General features: G+C 34.5%; 1 protein-coding gene across 1 annotated transcript in view; it reads right to left on the reverse strand.

Annotated features, from left to right (window-relative positions):
• The window catches only part of LOC133176376 (mitogen-activated protein kinase kinase kinase 4-like), a 204,342-nt gene extending 189,045 nt beyond the window's left edge, over positions 1-15,297 (reverse strand). Inside the window, exons 1-2 of the mRNA XM_061311501.1 lie at positions 15,182-15,297; positions 3,561-5,340 (exon numbers count right to left, since the gene is read on the reverse strand). Of these exons, the coding sequence (XP_061167485.1) occupies positions 3,561-5,340; positions 15,182-15,270 (1,869 nt within the window). The 5' untranslated portion in view covers positions 15,271-15,297. The remainder of the gene's footprint in view (positions 1-3,560; positions 5,341-15,181) is intronic.
• Between the last annotated feature and the right edge of the window lie 7,158 nt (positions 15,298-22,455).

Raw genomic sequence — 22,455 nt, forward strand, 5'->3', positions numbered from 1 at the left:
GCCAACGTTAAAGTTGGGTAAAATTTTGTAAAACTAGGTCAAACTCTAAGGTCAAGGTCAAAATGTCAAATGTGGTGGTACCCAAAGAATGGTCTTGTCACAAGGAATACACACGTGAAATATGAAAGCCATAGCTCCGACCAATCAAAAGTTATGGGCAATGTTAAAGTTTATGCGGACAAACAGACAGACAGACGGACGGACAGGGCAAAAACTATATACCTCTGAATCTTCGATATGGGGGCATAAAAATTTCATCTTAAATCATTAAATACTCTTTAGATATATTTTTGGAAAATCACAAAAGACCTTTTCTCTTGTTGATTAAGTGATCGTAAATAATTAAATGGGATATTTGCATGCATTTACCAGAAACAAAGGAATGGAGGAAATTCGGATTAGAAAAAAAAAAAACGATCCTTTTTGGAAGTAAATAAGTCAGGTAATCCTGCAAAATGGATAAGATTATGAAGATTTATGAACTATAGGAGCATGCTACCTGGAAAATTTTCACTGTTTGAGAATTTGATAACAAAAAAAGTGAATGTAGTGCTTTTCATGTATTACATGGGTAATTTTAATTTCTGCTAGCCCAAGGGGCTACCTCTGTGCATAAAATCACTAGCCCGACCCCCCAAAAATGGTAGCCTGGGCGTGAGGCAATGGTAATTGCACATCCCTGGAATAAACTTTAAAAAAATCTGAAAAAGATTGGGTTTTTTTACTTGCAAAAGTTGGCGACCACAGGTCGCTTTTAACTCGCAATTTCTGTTTTTAATTCGCATTTAGCGAGTATTTCCCGTTAATTTTGACCCCTGTCATATCAATATAACAAATGACTTTGCTGTTCTTGAGCAGAAGATTTTTTCCCATATATTCATTTGTAAAAATTTGATCCCCCATTGTGGCCCCACCCTACCCCGGGGGCCCTCATTTGAACAAATTTCATTCTACATTACCCAAGGATAGGGCTGGGACGATACTGAACTTAGCCGATCCGATACATATCATGATACCTTAGGTGCGATATGATACATATCACGATACACTTAAAACCAAATAAAACTAGAAAATTTTTTTAGAACATTTAATTTGGAACATAACAGTGTATGAAAATAAACCAATTCAACAAATGAACTGTGAATTCAAGTTTCTTGACTCAAATTACAGTCAATTATATTAAAATTAATCAGAAATATTTAGTTAATTTAATATAATCCGGCGTGTCTGACGCCATTTTGACGCTTATATCTTGAATTCTGTATCAGCAAGACGTTTGTACTTTATTTGTGTTTGTTTAAACGTCTTGATGATACAGACTAAAGGACTAAAAATTTCGAATTCTAAAGACCGGACATTTTTGGAAATTAAAAAAAAAGTGCGGTCAGGTATTGTGATACTAAATTAGATGAATCGATCTGTAGATCGTCAAAGTGAATACTGTGATGCATCGGTGCACCGGTGGATCGTCCCACTCCTACCCAAGGATGCCTCTAGGGCTGTCACGGTTCCAAAATTTTTCAGGTCGGGTCGGTTCCGTAAATTTTCTGTTCGGTTTCGGGTTTTTCGGGTCGGGTATTTACATCTATTTTAACCCTTAATTTCATGAATTCAACTTGAAAAATCTTTATTTGTTACATTGAATTTACATTGGAAACAAGGCTGAACCATGCGAACGTCTAGACATCGGTGACTTGGCCTACTATTAGCCACAACCTGACCATTCCTGCTCATTTTGATAATTATCTAATACTTCCGTGACAAGTGTTTTGTCATGGAATGAAGTAGATTTCAGTTGTGATGTTTATTTATCACTGTTATCGTCATCATTCCTTTGATTTCGACGCCATTTTTTGTATTGAACAGTCTCTAATATATAAACCAGACCCGAACCGAAATCCGGAAAAATGGAACCGGAACCGAACCGAACAACTTGGACCGCGGTTCTCGGTTATTTCGGGTACTCGTGACAGCCCTAAATGCCTCCACGTCAATTTGACTGATCATGGCTTTTCTGTTCTTAAGAAAAAGATTCTTTCCTATATATTCCTCTGTAAACTTTGATCACCCATTGTAGCCCCACCCTACCCCCGGGGGCCCTCATTTGAACAAACTTGAATCTACACTACCTGAGGATGCTTCCATATAAATATGACCAATCATGGCTTTGCTTTTCTTAAGAAGATGATTTTTAAAGATATTTTCCTATATATTTCTATGTAAAACTTTGATCACCCATTGTGACCCCACCCTACCCCCGGGGGCCCTCATTTGAACAAATTTGAATCTACACTACCTGAGGATGCTTCCATAACAATATGACCAATCATGGCTTTGCTTTTCTTAAGAAGAAGATTTTTAAAGATATTTTCCTATATATTTCTATGTAAAACTTTGATCCCCCATTGTGGCCCCACCCTACCCCCGGGGGCCCTCATTTGAACAAATTTGAATCTACACTACCTGATGATCCTTCCATATATGACCAATCATGGCTTTACTGTTCTTAAGAAGATTTTCCCCCATTGTGGCCCCACCCTACCCCTGGGGGCCCTCATTTGAACAAATTTCATTCTACACTACCCAAGGATGCCTCCATAATAATATGACTAATCATGGCCTTTCTGTTCTTGAGAAAAAGATTTTTTCCTATATATTCCTCTGTAAACTTTGATCACCCATTGTGGCCCCACCCTACCCTGGGGGCCCTCATTTGAACAAACTTGAATCTACACTACTTGAGGATGCTTCCATATAAATATGACCAATCATGGCTTTACTGTTCTTAAGAAGATTTTAATTTTTCACTAATTTGTTATTATCTCCCCTTTGAAAAGGACATGACCCTTCAACTGAACAAACTTGTATCCCCTTTATCCAAGGATACTCAGTGCCAAGTTTGGTTGAAATTGGCCCAGTAGTTCTGGAGAACAAGATGAAATTGTGAAAAGTTTGCAACGACTCACAACAAAGCCGACGACGACAGACAACAGACAAATTTTGATCAGAAGAGCTCACTTGAGCCTTCAGCTCAGGTGAGCTAAAAACTGGACCAATTTCTAATAAACCTAAAAAAAAAAAGCATCCTTGCCAGTGGTTCTTGAGAAGAAGTTGAAAATGTGAAAAGTTTACAGACGGACGGACAGCTAGACAGACGGATGGACAAACAGACAGAAGGATGGAGGACGGACAACGGGTGATCGGGAAGCTCACTTGAGCTTTCTGCTCAGGTGAGCTAAAAAATTTTGGATGGAAGAGTGACATTCAGACAGACAGGTGGACGAACAGACAGTGATCCTTGCGGGGGCCCTAATAAATTGAGAAAGGTCTCCACTTTTTTGTGTATAAATTTATATATAACAATAAATGGCTCTGTAGCTCTCTGGTCATCCATAGCAACTTTTTTAGACCAGCGAAGTTCGGGTCAGCAGCTAATGTAATTGGAGAGCATGAAATACAGGTTCAAAGACAAACATATGTCAGATTTTCAAGCTTATTGTAAGAGTATCATACAATTAAATATATACTGTACAATGTATATGTATCATACAATCAAATACCTGTATATCAGAATTGGAAGGAATCTTTGGCCTTTGTAAAGCCTCTCTAGCCCTTTGTAATGTTCTATCTAAAAGCTCTTTGAACCTCAGCAACATTTTATTCATCCCCATTCTTTTTAAAGTTTTGTCTACATATTTCCTAAACAACAGTTTTGCAGGTGGATGATGAAGCTCATCTAGGCTTGCTTCGCTTGAAGCTCTAGAGAGGTTTCCTGAGGAGTAGGTTGTCCTTAATCCTTTGTAAGATATCTCAGAATTCACTGGACTTGTGTTTCTTGATGACCTTGTACTATTTAGAGTAAATGTTACACGTTTGGCATTCTCAGTTTGGGTACTAAAGCTTTCAGAAGTGTTTTCTAGTTCATCTTCACTAATCACACAAGATGGCTCTTCAATTTTTGGAATATTTTGCCTGCTAAAACAATTAAAATCAAAGTCTTCCGAGAACCGTGGACTATCAAGGTCTATTTCTGGCCAGTCATAATCTGATGCATGTTGAGCACCAAGAATGAGTCCTAGTTTTCGGATCTTGTGACATAAATCTTTGGTAATACTTTGCCAAAGGTACAATGATTTAACTTGCTGAGTAAATTGTTTATTACTATACATTTCAAATTCTTTTGCAAATGCCTTTGATGTAGGAAATAATTGCTCACATGCATCCAGTTTGTTTAGCAATTCCTGGACATAAATAAGAGCTTCTCTTTGCTGTGCAACTGTTTCTGATGTTAATGTGAATGAATAAGGTGTATTCTCATTATTTTGAATGCTAAAACTTGATTCTTCTTCACTTCTTTCAAACTGTTCCAAAGAGCAATCAAATTTGAAATTCAGTATTTCTTCCAGAACATCTGGAATTTTCTCTCTTTGCATTTTCAGATATTCTTCTTGTTCATTCAAAGTTTTAAAGCCGTGTTGGTCCATCTGAAGTTCAAGCCACAAGTAATCTTTATATCGCTCCTGCCATAACTCCTGCTCAGAACTGATCTGTCTTCTATAGCTCATCTTATCTTTCACTCCCTTTACATCTTTTTCTTTTTTTGAATGTGAACCCATATTTATCAATGTTGAAAATATTTTGAAAAAATCCACTCTTTCTTTTGGCACTTCCACATTAACTACAGACTGTCTTCTGTGTTCACTTCTGCCTACATTCCAGCTTGAACTCAATGACTGTCCCATCGAGGACAGGGCATGAGATTTAAGGTTCAATGATGCAAACCTTCCAGAGCTGTCAATCGGAATTCTTCCATGAAAGTTCAAAGAAGAAAATCTTCCTGAGGTGTCAACCTTTGCAGCAGCTTGTGGAACAGGAACATCGACTGTTGTTGTGTCTATTGAAGCTAAATCACTAGAATTTCTCTTTGCTAATCTCTCATGAGCTATAGTTTTTGTCATGCTTTTTTTCTTCAAATCACGACTATCCATACTTCTTTTATCTTTGTCATCTGCAAAATCCTTTTCTAGATTGTCATCTGAATCTATATGACCAAGTTTACAAAACATGGGATCATTTGCATATCTTTCTTTAATGACAGCATTTCGCAATGATTTCTTTGCCTTTTTTAATTCTGTGTACTGTTTATAGGATTGTTTTTGAATGTTTGTCTGTTGTTTTTTCTTGTCTCTCTTTACTCCACGTATATTGGTTGGTGGTGTTACACTGTACAGAATTCCTGCTGGCATCTCCTCAATTGATGTACACTGAGAATCTGTTTCATCATCACTACCACTGCAGTCTGCGTCATGATGCTCCTGATTATTCTGGAGACAGAGTTTGCTGTAAAACCAATCAAAAAATTAAAAATTTGATCAAAGAAAATTTTATTTTAAACATAATCATTTCATATAACTCTATATTTAGCATATTACAATGAAATACACCTCCTAACATATTTATAACGCCATTTTCACAGTATTGGTGTTTTTTCATACTCACTGTTATAATGCACTCTGCATTAAAATATATGATTAAAACCTCAACATTTATGACCAATTTATGATCAAATGGTACCCCTAACAAGTTAAATGATATATAATACTCCCATGTTCTGTACAATAATAATATTAAAGATTTACTACTGAAAAAAAATGGGGTATAATATGCATTATGCTGTTGCAGCTAAAAAATGGCTTTATTATTCAGTTTTTGTTTCAGGAGATTTACGAAAGAACCCACAATGCCAAATCATTGTAAAATTATCCCTCTTTTATATGCAATTCACTGTATGTAAATCAACAAAATATAAGCGAAGTAATGTTAAAATATGTGCAAATGCAGATACGTTATTTTAAATAATTCTAGTGTTTGAACTTGCCATTTAAAAGGAGAGGCCCATGGACCACAACGCTCACCTGAGTAAATTTGGCCTTGCTGTTTTTCACCTGATTTCCCCCCTTGTAGTACTTATTGTGGCCCCGCCCTACCCCCGGGGGTCATGATTTGAACAATTTAGAATCTACACTACCCCAGCATGCTTCCACTTAAGTTTCAGCTTTTCTGGCCCAGTGGTTCTTGAGAGGAAGTTTTTAAAAGATTTATTCTACATATTTCAATGTAAAACTTGGATTCCCTATTGTGGCCCCGCCCTACCCTCAGGGGTCATGATTTGAACAATTTAGCATCTACACTACCCCAGCATGCTTCTATTTAAGTTTCAGCTTTTCTGGCCAATTGGTTCTTGAGAAGAAGATTTTTAAAGATTTTTTACTACATATTTCAATGTAAAACTTGGATTCCCTATTGTGGCCCCGCCCTACCCCGGGGGTCATGATTTGAACAATTAAGCATCTGCACTACCCCAGGCTGCTTCCACTTAAGCTTCAGCTTTTCTGGCACAGTGGTTCTTGAGAAGAAGATTTTTTAAAAAAATTTCTACATATTTCAATGTAAAACTTGGATTCCCTATTGTGGCCCGCCCTACCCTCAGGGGTCATGATTTGAACAATTTAGCATCTACACTACCCCAGGATGCTTTCACTTCAGTTTCAGCTTTTCTGGCCCTGTGGTTCTTAAGAAGAAGATTTTAAAAGATTTATTCTACATATTTCAATGTAAAACTTGGATTCCCTATTGTGGCCCCATCATACCCCCAGGGGTCATGATTTGAACAAACTTGAATCTTGAGGTCAAGGTCAAAGGGCAGGTCAAGGTCATTTTTAAAATACATTTGAATAGCTCTCACTAATGTGTATCAGCATACAAGTTTTATAAAAACATGTTGAACAATTTCTTTGAAACTCAGCTAAACACAAAGTGTGATGGACAGACAGAAAGAAGACAGACATGACAAACACATATGCCCCCACCATTATCATGGCATATATGGCATTAAAAAATTCCATTTTTTATTATATAAGAAAATTCTTATCCCAAGTTGTAGCCCCACACTAGCCCAAAAGGGTCACGACATTTAACGTAACTGGAATAAACACATCCTGGGGATGCTTCAATATCATTATGACTAACATGGCCTTTCTGTTCTGCGGAAGAAGTGAACATCTGTAAACATGCATTCATTGATCATGTTTCTTTGTATTTGTGCAGACATAGATGTCACAGGCAATTGTTTTGTTTATGGGGCCACTTCCTTCTTTTTTTTAACCACAATTAAGGTACCTAATTCAATTTCAGGCAACTCCCTCTTCCATAGTTCGCTTCACAGACTTTTTTCTTTTCTAATAAATCATTCCATACGCCCTTCATGCAGCTTCTGTATTCACAATTTTAAAAGAGGCACACTTGCTCATCATAACCACACACTTTATATGTTTGCTAAATACCCATGGGCTTTAAGAAGAAGATTTTCAAAGAATTAATGCACTATATATTCAACAATTCAACAGACACCCGGCCCGCCCCTTCAAACCCCTGACCCTGGGGCCACTTATTTCACGATTTTGGAAGAGCTAGGCATCCTTGCCATCATAACCAGTTTAGTTTATCTGCTAAATACCCAAAATACCCAGGAGAAGAAATAATGCACTTTCACTATATAATCAAAAAAAACAAAACAAAACAAAAAAACCCCTCACCTTAGGGTCACAAATTTCACAATTTCCGAAGAGGTACCCTTGATCATTATAACCCTACACCTAGTTAAATAGCTAAATATACAGGTATAGAGCCAAAAATTTTTAAAGAATTTATGCATTTTCATTATAAGATCACCCTGCATGGTGCCATAGGGGTGCAACGATACACTAACCTCACGATACGATACGTATCACGGTATTCAGTTCACGATATGATACGTATCACGATACATGACAAGGTTAAAAAGTCTTTCAAGTTTGTATCATATTTTTTTTAAACCTTGGCAGGGTTATATAAAATGTTCATATTTTTCTAATAATGATTAAAATAAAATTTTGTTAACTTGAATTGGATTGTTAGGTAGATCTTTGAGTTTTGACAATTTTCTAAACCAATGATGAACATTTACAGGGAACTACGGGGACCTTTCCTAATAATCTTCCTTTTAAATTGGAATGAAATAGGAGTTGTCATATTTCTCATGTTAACACGTTTTAGTCAACAAGACAGTGAATTTTCATTGAAATACACAGGTGATGAAATATCGTGTATTACCAAAGAATACGTTTAGATCTAAAGGGTTTATCATTAGTCTTAACATCTATAACTTATAATTACATTAAGTCCTTCTCCGTGTTAAATCTGAGGTCTGTAAGATGCTGGAGATGAGTTTAACTTCCGTTAATGTGTTATCGGCGACCTCACGTTTTGCGCGGAAGCCATTTTGAAATTGTAAAAAAGGAAACAAATCGGACGATTCGGATAATTCTGGACCGATTGAACCGAACCGCGATATCAGTTTAGCGTATCGTGAATTGAACCGTGGAAAAATATACTGCGATATACCGTCAAACGGTTTATCGTTGCACCCTTATGGTGCCATGAATTTCACAATTTTGGTAGAGGGCTTAATGCTTATTATAATCATGCCAACAGGTTGACTGCTTGATGTCCAGGAGTAAAGAAGATTTTTAAAGATTTTAGAAGAAGATTTTTAAAGATAGCCTATTTTTGATGGTTCTAGCCCCACCTCTAAGGCCCCAAGAAGGCAGGGACCATGAAATTTAATACACCAATATGACTGATAAAATAGATTTATTTCAAGATGACTCATCCATAAATGTCACATGCAAAACTCTGATATGGCTTGTAAACACATGATAGCAGTTTTTCAAACCTTTGAATCTTGTGTGTTATCTAGGAAGCACAATTATTGCTTTCATTTTGTGAATTTCAGTCACTAGAGTGCAGCCAACCAATGGGATTACTTATCATTTATGCCTCATTGCATATGACACCTGTGATTATGTATAACACACTTCTTTGGTCAAGTTTGAGTACTTGATTATGCAGCAGCTTTTTCTTGCTTCATGATTTACAAAAAAGCCTGGGCACACTTCCCTTATACATGTATAGTAAGTGTTAAGCTGAAAGGGAATTGTTTCTTTTAACTGTGTAATAAACAAGAGGACCATGGGCCTAAATGCTCACCTGAGCCAATATGGTCCTGCTGTTCTTTATCAGTGGGTTTTTTCTATTATATATTCCTTTGTAAAACTTTGATCATCCACTTTGGCCCCAACTTACCCCCAGGAGTCATATGACTTGAAAAATCTTGAATCTACACTACCTGAGGATGCTTCCATGATCAATATGACTAACCATGATTTTGCTGTTCTTGAGCAGCAGATTTTTTTCCTAGCATAAATTGCTATGCAAAACTTTGATCCCCCACTATAGCCCAACCAAGACAAGGGTCATGTTTTGAACAAACTTGAATCTACACTATATCATGATAGTTTAATTCACATAAGTTTCAAGTTTTTTTGGCCCAGTTGTTCTTGAGAAGATGATTTTTAAACTACATATTCCTGCGTAAAAGTCTGATCCCCATTGTGGCCCCACCCTACCTCAGGGGGTCATGACTTGTATAATCTTGAATCTACACTACCTGAGGATGCTTCCAAATCAATATGATTTATCATGGCTTTGCTGTTCTTGAGAAGATGTAAAACTTTGATCCCCCATTATTGGCCCCACCCAACCCCTGGGGCTCATAATTTCAACAAACTTAAATCTACACTATATAATGAAGGTTTATTTCACATGTTTCAAGTTTTTGGCCCAGTTGTTCTTGAGAGGAAGATTTTTCAAGATGCCACCAAATTGTCACTAATTCTTAATTATCTCGCCTTGAAAGAGGGCATGGCCCTTCATTTGAACAAATTTGAATCCCCTTTATCCAAATATGCTTTGTTGCAAGTTTGGCTGTAATTTGCCCTGTGGTTCTTGTGAAGAAGTTGAAAATGTGAAAAGTTTAAGCCGGACGGATGGACAGCCTGACAACAGACAAAATGTGATCAGAAAAGCTCACATGATCTTTCAGCTCAGGTGAGCTAAAAACACTTCTGTTTCACTCATTTACCCTCTATTCTCATGTTTGCTTTGAGTAAAAGATTAGGTGCAAAAATATTTATACATCCTCTAAATATTTAGCATCTATAAAGTGCACAAACTACAATATTTACTACTGCAAAAAGCTCAAGAAGAGTGATGAATTATTAACTACAATGTAGATTTCTTTACGAAAGTTTATCTGTATTAAAATTGTGAAATTGAATATGTTCAGCACTTGCTAACTCATATATAAAATCATTCATTCTAATTTAGTCATTAGTTAATATATCATTTCTTTCAAAGACAGGGATTTATCAGCCTATTTTGGGAAACGCCATTTTTAGGGAATTGGGAAAATATTATCGGCTATTTGCTGAAATTGGGAAAAAATAAAAATCTTCTTATCGTCACGTATTCAGGTGTAATTCATTATCATTTCAGCATGAACTCTAATTTGGGCAACCAAACAGACAATTAAATATGATCCAACTTCATCATATACATGATGAATAATAGACTAATAAAACTAAATTTGACTTCAATAAGTATAAAGTATTTATACAACTTAGGGTAGTACATGAGTCTATGAGATTCCAATTTAGGTGATAAGAATATCTGTTTCTGGAGATAATAAACCTCCTGCAAAAAATTATACTAGGTACTCATATTTTCTCAAAGTCCCTTTTTAATATTTATAATTGCATTGAAAATATATTTTTCTATCCGAAATATATGGCTATAGTTCTTACCATTCACTCATAGGTCAATTGATTTGTTTGTATGTTGTTTAACGTCCCTCTCGAGAATTTTTCACTCAATGACATATGGAGACGCCACCACTTGCCGGTGGAAAAGCTGCAAATTTTGACCTATACTCAGCACTTATGGCCATTGAGCAGTGAGGGATCTTTTTCATGCCAGCACCTACTGCGACACGGAACCTCGGTTTATATGGTCTCATCCGAAGGACCGGTCTCCACGTCCCACAGTGGGATTCAAACCCACGACGTAAGGATCAACTCCTTACTTCGCGACTCTAGAGCAGACACTCTAACCACTTAGGTCAATTGACTTACAAATCTATATTATTACACAATATCACCATTTTCAGAAAAAAGGAGGAAATTCAGATTAAAAGTCAGCGATGTTTACTAATAGTGTTTATAAACGTGTTATGACTGTAGCTTTGCTAAATGAGATAAACAGCGGAAAATTACAGACAACCTGATAATTTTACTGAGTTTTTTCCAAGATAAATAAATATAAAAGCATTGTTCACCAATTGGGTAAAAATACTGCCAAATTGGGAAAAACTGAACTCATTTTCAATTGGGAATGGGGCCGAATTTTGCCCCCTGAGAAGATACTGATAAATCCCTGAAAGACATCATAAAAATAATTTCTGAACCATTGCTTCTATTACACATGCAAACCATTATTTGAAATATTAAATTTTCAAAGATGGTTTTAGAAGGAGTGACTTTATCAGATTCTCAGAGTTTTCATATCATTTGTCAACATAAAAAATTAAAGTGACAGCCATTGATCATTGTGTGTTTAATCAACCCTAAAATATCATCACATCATCTTTTCCAGGCACTAAATGTTTAATAAATGAATTTTATGCATTATATCTTTATAATTTAATTTTGGTTGTAACACATCATTTGATTGGATAAAAAAGTAGAATGTATCGAATAACCTGGGTTGCCTACGTCACAATGACTTATGTCAAAAACGTATCAATCTGCTTGACGTTACATTTAAAATACATAAAATTTGAAGGCATTTTTGAAGGAGAAATTATCTTAATTTTTACACTTAATGATGGAAAATTAAATTATAGGGAATGAATTTAATAGCTACCCAAGTTATACTGGTATAACCTGGGTTGGAACAGTTTACGTTTTTTTATAAACCGCTTCATGGTTTATAAAGCATAAACTGCCCCAACCCAGGTCATACCAGTATAACTTGGGTAGCTATTAAATTCATTCCTTAAATAACATGAAGATAATGCCATTATACAGATATGCTTTTTCAGTGCTCCAAGTTGCAACTAAAATGGTTGCATTTGTGAACCAAAAATTTATTTTGCGACTAGAAATTAAAACTTACTCATATTTTTATGACCAAGAAAATTTGGGCCGGCAATTGTACATTTTTATGATCGGGATCGAGATTGACTTTTTCCAAGATTCTCTATCAAGAACATGTTTGAAGACATTCCTAAATCTCTGTAAAGCATTGCAAAGACTGAGATTATGTAATCTTATAACAGCATGCTGTATAGAACGGCTGCCAAATGTCATAGACTTTTTAGAACCCAACCTTGTTAATGGAGCATTTGGTCAATATTGCTTGCATATCATCATGTTTTGGCAATGTTAACAGCAGCTGTTAAACTGTTTATGTAATGATAATGTAACATAACAAACAGCTGACAGTCTTATCTCAATAGTTTCACCTTATGCGCTCATCAGTCAATTTAATTCACTGGATTTGATTTTAATTCTTAGATAAAATCACCTGTGCTCTTCTAGAGTATATGGTTCCTTCAGTCTAGCAAATTGATTAGGCCTAATCACAGTAATAACTAGTTATAATTGTAACGGGGACCGTTACAGATGTTCCCAAAATGCTCCTCAACTCTCTTTTGGTGTCAAGCTTCATTAATTAAGGCAATCAAGTATATTGGTTGTTTAACGCATTACACGCATGCGCACGTGCATGTATGTGCAGGATTGCCATGTCATCTCGTCTATACTACAAATGCATCTTAATTCTGAGTATCAAAACATTTCATCAAAAAATATAAAAGTTACGGCTATATCAAGTATATTGGTCATTTAAGCATTGCACACGTGCATACATGTTCATGATGACCATGTCATCCTGTCTACTCTATTAATATATTTTATAAAACTTAGTGTGAAAGAATTTCATCAAAAAGTATATAAGTTACGGCTATATCAAGTATATTGGTCATTTTACGCTTTGCATGTGCATGTTGACCATATCATATTGTCTACTCGATTATATTTCTTTATTCTGAGTATCAAAGCATTTCATAAAAAAGTATACTGCTATATCAAATATATTGGTCATTTCAGCATTGCACGCACGCGCACGTGCATGGATATGCATGATGACCATACCATCTTGTCTACACGTTTAATATATTTCTATTTTTTGAGTTTCAAAGCATTTCATCAAAAAGTTAAGCAGTTACGACTATATCAAGTACATTGGTCATTTAACGCATTGTGCTCGCGCACGTGCATGCATGTTCTTACATTCAATTTTGATAGTAGCATAATGTAGGAATCCATTATATCTATTTATATTCTAGATTTCATCCTGTTTTGTTGAGAACCAAGAAAGTTATAGCCATTTAAAGTTTAAGCCAATCAGATTGCAGCACATGTGCATGCACGTGTTTTCATGACAATTCTTATATATTATATTGTAGAACCTCATAATGTATGACTATAATTAAAATTTCAAAGTATTTTGTCAAAAAACAAGAAAGATATTGAGACTTTTGTTTCAGCTAATCAAAGCAAAGCGCACGTGCATGCGCCCGAGTTCATGCTAATTTGACCATGCCATCTTGTCTACACTACTAATAAATCCTTATGTTATGAGTTTCAAAACATTTCATCAAAAAATATAAAAGTTACGGCTATATGAAGTATGTCAGTCATTTCACTCATTGCATGCACCCGCAGGTGCATCCATGTGCGCGCAAAATGACCTTCGTTACGCACATCTACACAACATACCTATTAATCCTAAAAAGGTTTCAAATCATTTGGAGTAGCAGTTTCCGAGAACACTCACGGACAAAAAAGTATCCAGGAAGAAAAATAATAATAGTAAGAAACAGAGTAAAAACAATATGTTCCTAAACTTCGTTTGGGGAACATAATTAACCTATGATTTAAGAAAATGATATTATACATGTACATATATGAGTGTTTGTTCCTTGCTTTTATGATATACTAAATGCGTTATTCACAAAATGTTTTCACTATGGCAAGTGAAATATTTTTGGATGGCGACCATAAATTCTGAAATGACAACCAAATTTTTTTTTAGCTAAGGTCACCATTTAGTGACTAGCTGATAGCAGGTGTGACTTGGAGCACTGTTTTCACTACTCTGAAGAGGAACAATTCCCTTTTAGCTTAACAGTTACTCTGAAAGGGAAATGTGCAAGACCTGTAAAATGAATTTTTATGGCAATTTATCATATGTGTTTTTTTAGAATATGGTTTGGATGCATTCACAATATATTTAATATTATACTATTGCCTAAATTAAACAGTTTGTCCATTAAAATATTTTGTTGGAAGGATACTGTATTAATTGGGACTCAACATGATTTTTTTCTGGGATGCTTCAACCTTAGATGGGATTCAACCTTCTCAGAAACCTTAAGTTAACAAAAAAGTTAACAAAATCCTGGTGAGAACCCTGCACACAGTACAAACAACAGCACTCCTCTGGAGCTAGTCCGAAATATCTGACGTTTTCCTGGGTTTTTTAACGATTTGATATTTTACAAGCCAGGAAAACGTCAGAACTGGCACCATTACGAAAAATGGGAATTCGCCGATTCCAACTAGAGGCGGCATTCTCGGGTTGATTTTCGATACTTGCGAACCGAATTAAATGCTGAATTCACAACTTATTAATAGTACAATACCTTTAGTACTTACCAACATCGATTTTATGGTTTGTTTATGAAATATACAGTCTGGGGAGAACATTTTATCAGACCGTCGAGTTTTCTTTTCATTTTGTGCATTTTAAAATCTTGCAAGATCTGTATCCAAATGTGGAGTGATATTTTCTTTTCATCGATATTGGTGAGTACTAGAAGAATTGTGCTACTGATAAATTGCAAGTTCGGCATTTAATTCAGTTCGCACGTATCGAAAATCAGCTCCGGTTGGAGACGGTGAAATTTCCAGTTTTCGTAATGGCGCCGGTTCTGACGTTTTCCTGGCACGTAAAATATCAAAATAGTGAAAAAGCCTGGAAAACGTCAGATATTTCCCAAACCTCTGGAGCAAGTCATCTTCTGCGAGATTATTTAGGCGTGCAAACATCACCATTGCATTGTTGCTACACAATTATTTGCAAAATATATAACATTCCTATAAAATAATATCCTCCTTACCTATTAAAATCTTCTTGTTCCTCTGCCAATGGGTTGAAATCTTCGTTTGGCGTTGTCGACAAGGGAGTTCTAAAATCCCTGTCCGCCATGTCAAATCTCGATAACTCTTGCTACAGATTTACTGAGTTATCTGTCCCTAGTGTTTTGTCATAGACTGGATTGTATTTATCACAGGCACCTGACTTGTGTTTGGTGTAACCCTCCCCCACCACCACCTCCGGGAAAGAATACGATATACGCTATATTAACTAGCTGTTAAGCTGTTAAGGAGGAATTTTATTTAATAGATCTTTGACTGTTGAAAGACCGATATCAGCTCTTAATTATTTTATACGATTTTTTTTTCATTTTTCATAGACAATGAAAAAAAATATTTTATTTGCAAATAAGATGCTTTATGGTTTAAATTTTCTGTTAATAAATGCATAATATGACTGTCTAATAGAATATGTAAAGAAAGGCTGGATAGACATTTCAATTTTTTAAATAAAAAATTATTTATGAAAATAAAATACACTGTGAATAATTTTATATTTATAATCTTATATATTTTGTGTAAAGCCACAGAAAAGTAACGAAACTCCCTGGTAACGTACATTTCTAAGACTAAATTTTATGATAAAACTTTAAAACGTCACAACTCAGAAACCCATCAATTCTTGTTGAAAAAAAAATGTATTTGTAATTTGAATTATTGATGTTTACCTATATCAATCAATGGTTTTTTTTTCTTTTTTCTTATAATTCATTTTATGGACGATGTCACATCTTTTATTGAGTTTGAGTGATCAATCACTAGATTGTCTGTATCATAATCCGATGCATTGCTTTATTAAGACCGCAGAACATTTTAAAACTGGCAAAATTGGAAATATGCAGCTTAGGTCAGTCAAAATGTTTAATGATAGACAATGAAATGGGTGGGTACAATTCGACACGGACGTCCGAGAAAACATTGGATCAGAATTCTAGTTTAAAATTCATTTTCAATCCACCTGAGCTGTTTTCAAACCTGAAGAGTGAATGTATGATCCAAAAGACAAATAATTTCAATTCCCAAATACATGTTGTTTGAAATTCATATTTATATGAGTATTTAAGCATATAATTTTAAGGACACATTTAAGGACACTATTAAAAGTAATAGAAGACAGGGATTATTTTTTCAGGGGATGGTCATTTGATTCTAAAAGGGGGGGGGGGCTGTCAAAAATTGTCGAATCAGATCATGCCTTCACATGACAGAATATATTTATTTCTAGGATGACAGAAGCTTTTTTTTTTTTAGTTTTGTCTTCACTGAAAAATGTTTGACACACAAATGCAGGGAGGGGTTGTCCAAACTAAAAGAAAACTTTCATATTTATTATTTATTTCCAAGATCGTTCAGCCCCCCCCCCCCTTCCCTGCACACATGCATACCAAACAGAAATCAAATATTTGTCCCTTTATATTTCTTTAAAAACACTGGACAGAAAATTCTGATTTATATAAATTTCAAACTATTCCAAAATTGAAATTATTTGTCTTCTGGGTCAACCAGAGAAATAGAAATACACCATAAAGCTAAACGTACAGATAATCCTCGTCACTGGCAAAAATTTAGAGAAATTCGTAACGAAGTAGTGAACTTAGTACGAATAGCTCGAAATGATTACAAAATAAAACTGGCCTCTCAACTTATAGATAAAACTATTCCCCCAGGTAAATGGTGGCGCATAGCGAAATCTGTCTCAAGACTTAAAAAACAAAATACCTCCCCTCCTCCTCTGAAAACTAGTGATGGTAGAATACTTATTCATCCTATTGATAAAGCTGAAGAGTTTAATACTTATTTTGTAAACATCTCACATATCAACACTGAGCCAGATCTTCCTGAACACGGACCCGGTCCGCCAATTAATTGCTTTGATGATTTTGAAATTACTGAACAGGATGTTCTTGATCAACTAGAAATCTTAGATACCACTAAACCACCAGGGCCAGATGGATTATCTCCAAGAATCCTAAAAGAAATACGATTCTCCATTTATAAACCACTAACAAGACTCTTCAACATGTCTCTCAGTAAGAAATGTCTGCCTTATATATGGAAACAAGCACATGTTTCTCCGATCTTTAAAAATAAAGGAAGCCCTGAAAATACTAACAATTATAGGCCTATTTCTCTTACTAGTTCTGTTTGCAAAGTCATGGAAAAAATACTTTTCAAGTATATGTTTAATTATATAAAAGACAACGAATTATTATCAAAAAACCAATCGGGATTTCAGCCTGGGGACTCCACAGTAAATCAACTAGTTGAAATATATCATAAAATTATGTCAAATCTCGATAAAGGCCGGGACCTAAGATTTATATTCTGTGATATTTCAAAAGCCTTTGATAGGGTTTGGCACAAAGGACTTATCTTTAAACTTGAAAAAATAGGCTTCCAAAATAATATTTTGGGCTGGATTAAAGACTACCTTACTGACAGGCAACAAAAAGTAAATATTGAAGGTTTCTCATCAACATTCAAAACTGTTGATGCAGGAGTACCCCAGGGATCTGTGCTAGGCCCATTTTTATTCTTATTATACATTAATGATATAACCGAAGGCATACATAATGGTATCCGTTTATTTGCGGATGATACATCTTTGTTTGCTATAGTAGACGCTGATATTATGACTCCTACATTATCTCTTACAGCCGATCTCGAAAAAATAAAGAAATGGTCAAACTCTTGGGCTGTAGATTTTAACGCTGATAAAACAATTAATGTTAACTTTACAAGAAAGCAGCGACTTTTTCCAGACATTCATTTTGGAGAACATGGGGACATTATTGAACCATCCAGTAGTCATATACATTTAGGGCTTCACCTCCAGTCCGATGGTAGTTGGAATAAACATATATCTGCTATTTACGAAAAAGCTTGTAACAGATTAAATATTTTGAGATTACTAAAGCACACACTTGATAGAAATTCCCTAATAAAGATATATTTTGCTTTCATTAGACCTGTCTTAGAATACGCAGATGTGGTATGGGATAACTGCTCTCAGGAAAATACAGAATTGTTAGAAAAGGTTCAAGTAGAAGCTGCAAGAATTATTACTGGTCTAAGAGTAAATTCTTCAAGATCTAATCTATACGACGAACTAGGTTGGGAGCCATTACATCAGAGAAGAATAAATCATAAACTTATATTATTTTATAAAATTGTCCATGGTATTGCCCCATATTATCTATGCGAATTATTACAGCCCTTCCAACCAGTGCAACATTCTTATAGTTTGAGATCAGACAGAAGTAATCTTTCTCTACCATTATGTAGAACTGAATCTTACTATAATAGTTTTATTCCTTCCACTTTAAAACTGTGGAATAATCTTAGCTCTGATGTAAAAATGTCACCTTCTTTATCAATGTTTAAGTCAAAAATAAAAACTAAACGACCATTTAGCAACTGTAAATATTATAACCATGGTAACAGAAAAGAGAATATACTTCACTGTCAATTACGCAGAAAAGCTAGTAACCTCAATGCACACTTAAAAATCATTATATAATAGCTGATTCATCTTGTCCTAGGTGTGATTACCATAATGAGGATAATGAGCACTATTTTATGAATTGTCCAGTTTACAGTATACAAAGAAATGAACTAAGAAAAAATTTACAAGAGCTAGGTATACCGTATGAACTAAAGACTCTTTTATATGGGTGTTCGAAGTTATCGTATCAAACGAACATCAACTTTACAAATTATGTGCAAGAATATATTAGGTCAACAAAACGTTTTTAAATACATTTCCTTATGATATATATATTTTTTACTATATTTCATTTATACTATGTGTTATGCTTAATTCATCTGGATCTGTGCGTGTCAGTGTGTGCTTGCGTGTGAGTGTCTGTGTGTGTTTCTGAAGGCGTGTCTAGGTGTGTGTTTACCCGCATTGTAATATATATATATATTCAGTCCATTGTATTTTGTAACTTTGATTCTTGTATAGAAAGGGTATTTATAGGCATTGCCTGTTACCCAATCGATTCATTATTTTTGAATAAATATTGTTTAAACCAACCAGTAACACCGTGCGTTCTAACGTAGCTGAGGTGGATTGAAAATGAATTTCAAACTAGAATTTCAATCCAATGATTTTTCGGACGGTCCGTGTCGAATTGTAACCGCCCATTTCATTGTCTATCATTAAATGTTTTGACTGTAACAGATGGGAATGACGTAAGCTGCATATTTCCAATTTTGCCAGTTAATGTTCCGCGGTCTTAGTGCATGTTGTAAAGAAGAAAAAATTTGTCCCTACTCGTCGTATCAAACTTACCAAATTACATGTACTTCAAATGCCTATTATCATTAACACTTTTGTCATTTGTTAAGGTATTCAATGTATAATGACCGTATTTTGTACCTAATATATCAATTTACATGTATGGTCTGATATTTTTAATCAAGGTAGCATTTTGAAGGTGTTATTAAATAAAAATAATCCATCAAGGAAATTTACAAAATTTTGATTATTGTCGAATTAATTGCATCTTAAATTTTACATCTCTTTGGGCAGCACATGTGTTATTAAGATTGTAAAAAGTAATTTGAACTTCATATGAATCTCTTGGTGAAAATAGGTATAAAATTTCTCTTTATTAAAATATAAAATAAAATGAACCATTTACTACAGATATTTTGAAAAAAAAAATCAATTTTTTCTTCTTGTCATCAAGGGCAGATAACTCTTCAAAAACGTGGCCAGCTTCTTACGGTCATGTTAATTTGGTTAATTTCACTTTCATCGTTATATAGCAATACATATTTAACTAGTTTAATTTTTTTTAGGGATATTGAACAATTTTGAATCATTTTAAATTTAAATGATTCAAAATTGTTCAATATTCCTTCATTATACATTAAATACCTTAATATCGGACTGTCTCAAATAAATCAAAAAGCATGTAATGTTTTAAGTACGATAAATGCTTTCCATTTATATTTTATAATTTTCTATTTGGATTGTATAATATTTTATTTGTATTCTATATTTTCCATTTGTATTGAAAAAAATTATTTGAATTGTATGATTTTTTTATTTGCATTCTATACTTCCCATTTGCATTGTATAATTTCTTATTCGTATTGTATTTAACAGAAAATTGCAATTGTAAAAAAATAAATGAGAAAGCCTCTGAAAATATTTAATAGGTGTCATCCTCTTCTAAAATTCATCGAACTTTTGAAAAATATGCAAAGATTATAAAGAAACTACAAAAATAATAATATTGAAAAGTGGCGCTAAAAATCTTGACAATTATCGAAGAATTTTAAATGACAATCAAAATCTGAATGAACACTTGCATGTAAATATATTATGAAAAATGTGTAAGTTATAAATAAACATACTTAAAGAACGAGGACGCATTTGATTGGCATTCGGCAGGAATCTGTGGGCAGATGAATAGAGAAAATTTCATTGATCTGTCACTTGAAATTTTACCATTCTTTTGATGTACCGGGTTCCCATGAAATATGAACGGGAAATATTTTCCCGATATTGTGTTTTAATTTGCTAAAAAGTATTTGAACAAGATGTGTTTGTGAAACACTGTGCCCCTGATGGTAACACAATTCTGGAGTGGGGCGTAGACTACAGTGCAATAGTTATGGCCAGTGTTAAAGTTTTTCAAATGTAGGTCAAAGGTCACAGTTGATGTCACATGATCAAAAATTTCTGTACCAATGGAAAGGTCTTGTCATAATGAACACTCGTGTCAAATATTAAAGCCTTACCCTTGACAGCGCAATAGTTATGGGCTAGATTAAAGTTGACAACAGACAGACAGACAAATAGACAGGGCAAAAACAATATACCACCGGGATTTTTCGATCCAGGGGCATAAAATATTTGTTGCAAAATATTACATTTTTAAACACCCCCCTAAAAATTTACTTTCTTTGGGTCAGCTCTCCATGATCTTAAAACGTGAGGTTATCCAAGTTCAAAATCGGTGAAAATCTTAATTTTAACGTACATAGCATAATATTTATAACATAAAAAAAATCAAATTGAGTGTAGATACACATGATATATTATATCATGTGTATCTACACTCAATTTCGATTTTTTTTTTTTGGATTCTCAGATAAGCCATATTTAACTTTAAAATTTCCTCTGTTCTTACGTGGATCCAAGAATAACAGAAAACAGTAGAAATACTAGTAAATTATTCTAAAAACATTTACATAAATACGCATTAAATGCATGAATACACTGATCTGAATTGAATTGAATTGAACATATTTTGTTGACAAAGTGTCAAAAGGATCAGACACAAGTTTTGAAACTTAGACAGTCTTCTCCTAATACAACATTTTGTAAATTGCCAAAATATAATACATGTATATATATATGGTCTACTACATACACAAAGTAGTAATGAAAGAAAATACAAGAGGCCCAAGGGCCTTGAATCGCTCTTCTGATAAATTGACCTACTTTTCAGTTGACGTTCTCCGAGGACCCAGGATGCATCAACTGACAAAGTTTGATGCTTCCAAGCATTTCAATAAAATATCAAAGTAAGTCACGGTGACCTACTTTTCAGTTGATGTTCTCCGAGGACCCAAGACGCATCAACTGACAATATTGATTATTCTAAGCCAATTAAAACCTGAAATACTTATAATCATATCCATAAAATATCAAAAGTAGATCACGGAGACCTACTTTTCAATTGACGTTCTCCGAGGACCCAAGATGCATCAACTGACAAAGTTTGATGATTCCATGCCAATTGGTACCTGAAAATATTTAAATGTAGCCATTAAATTTCAAAACTAGGACATGGTGACCTCCTTTTCAGTTGACGTTCTCCGAGGACTCAAGATGCATCAACTGAAATGTTTGATGCTTCTAAGCCAATTAGTACCTGAAATATTTAAATATAGCCATAGAATATCAAAAGTAGGTCCCGGTGACCTACTTTTCAGTTGACGTTCTCTGAGGACCGAAGATGCATCAATTGACAAAGTTTGATGATTCTAGATCTAAGCCAACAAGTACCTGAAATATTTAAATATAGCCATAAAATATCAAACGTTGTTCACGGTGACCTACTTTTTAGTTGACATTCTCTGAGGACCCATGATGCATCAACTGACAAAGCCCTAAAGTGTCCAAAATATGCCTCTGAAACTATTTGAAAACAAATGCATGCAATATTCAAAAAGTAGGTCACTGTGTCCTACTTTTTGATAAATATGTTTTAAG

Source organism: Saccostrea echinata, unplaced genomic scaffold, assembly GCF_033153115.1.
Source record: "Saccostrea echinata isolate AGI-Se365-2 ecotype Australia unplaced genomic scaffold, CSIRO_AGI_Sech_v1 ptg000075l, whole genome shotgun sequence".
Taxonomy (NCBI): Eukaryota; Metazoa; Mollusca; class Bivalvia; order Ostreida; family Ostreidae; genus Saccostrea; species Saccostrea echinata.